The sequence below is a fragment of the Pyrgilauda ruficollis genome, unplaced genomic scaffold (genome assembly GCF_017590135.1).
Source record: "Pyrgilauda ruficollis isolate IOZ18807 unplaced genomic scaffold, ASM1759013v1 scaffold15920, whole genome shotgun sequence".
NCBI classification, from domain to species: domain Eukaryota; kingdom Metazoa; phylum Chordata; class Aves; order Passeriformes; family Passeridae; genus Pyrgilauda; species Pyrgilauda ruficollis.
Genome location: NW_024514677.1, coordinates 1 through 383, shown reverse-complemented (window position 1 = coordinate 383; position 383 = coordinate 1). Strand labels below are relative to the sequence as shown.

Here is a 383-nt window from a genome sequence, read left to right as displayed (position 1 = left end):
CCAGGGCAGCGATGACGACTGGGACGACGACTGGGACGACAGCTCCACGGTGGCCGACGAGCCGGGCGCCCTGGGCAGTTCCTACCCCGACTACGAGGCGGCGGGCGGCGGCGCCTCGGGCCGGTACCGCCTGTCCACCCGCTCCGAGCCGTCCCTGGGCCCCCGCGGCGCGGGGCACCCACCGGGACACCCGCACCCCCCCGGCGGCGGCGGCGCCGCCAAGAGCTCGGCCACGGTGAGCCGCAATCTCAATCGCTTCTCCACCTTCGTCAAGTCCGGCGGAGAGGCCTTCGTGCTGGGCGAGGCGTCGGGCTTCGTGAAGGACGGGGACAAGCTGTGCGTAGTGCTGGGCCCCAGGGGCCCTGAGTGGCAAGAGAACCCCT

General features: G+C 73.6%; 1 protein-coding gene across 1 annotated transcript; it reads left to right on the top strand.

The window, feature by feature from the left end:
• Positions 1-4: 4 nt before the first annotated feature.
• On the top strand, positions 5-379 carry LOC121350590 (sorting nexin-18-like; the record flags this gene model as incomplete). Its single annotated transcript, XM_041462026.1, has 1 exon — positions 5-379. A coding segment is annotated over one exon (375 nt), but the record flags the coding sequence as incomplete, so codon positions are not given.
• Positions 380-383: the final 4 nt, after the last annotated feature.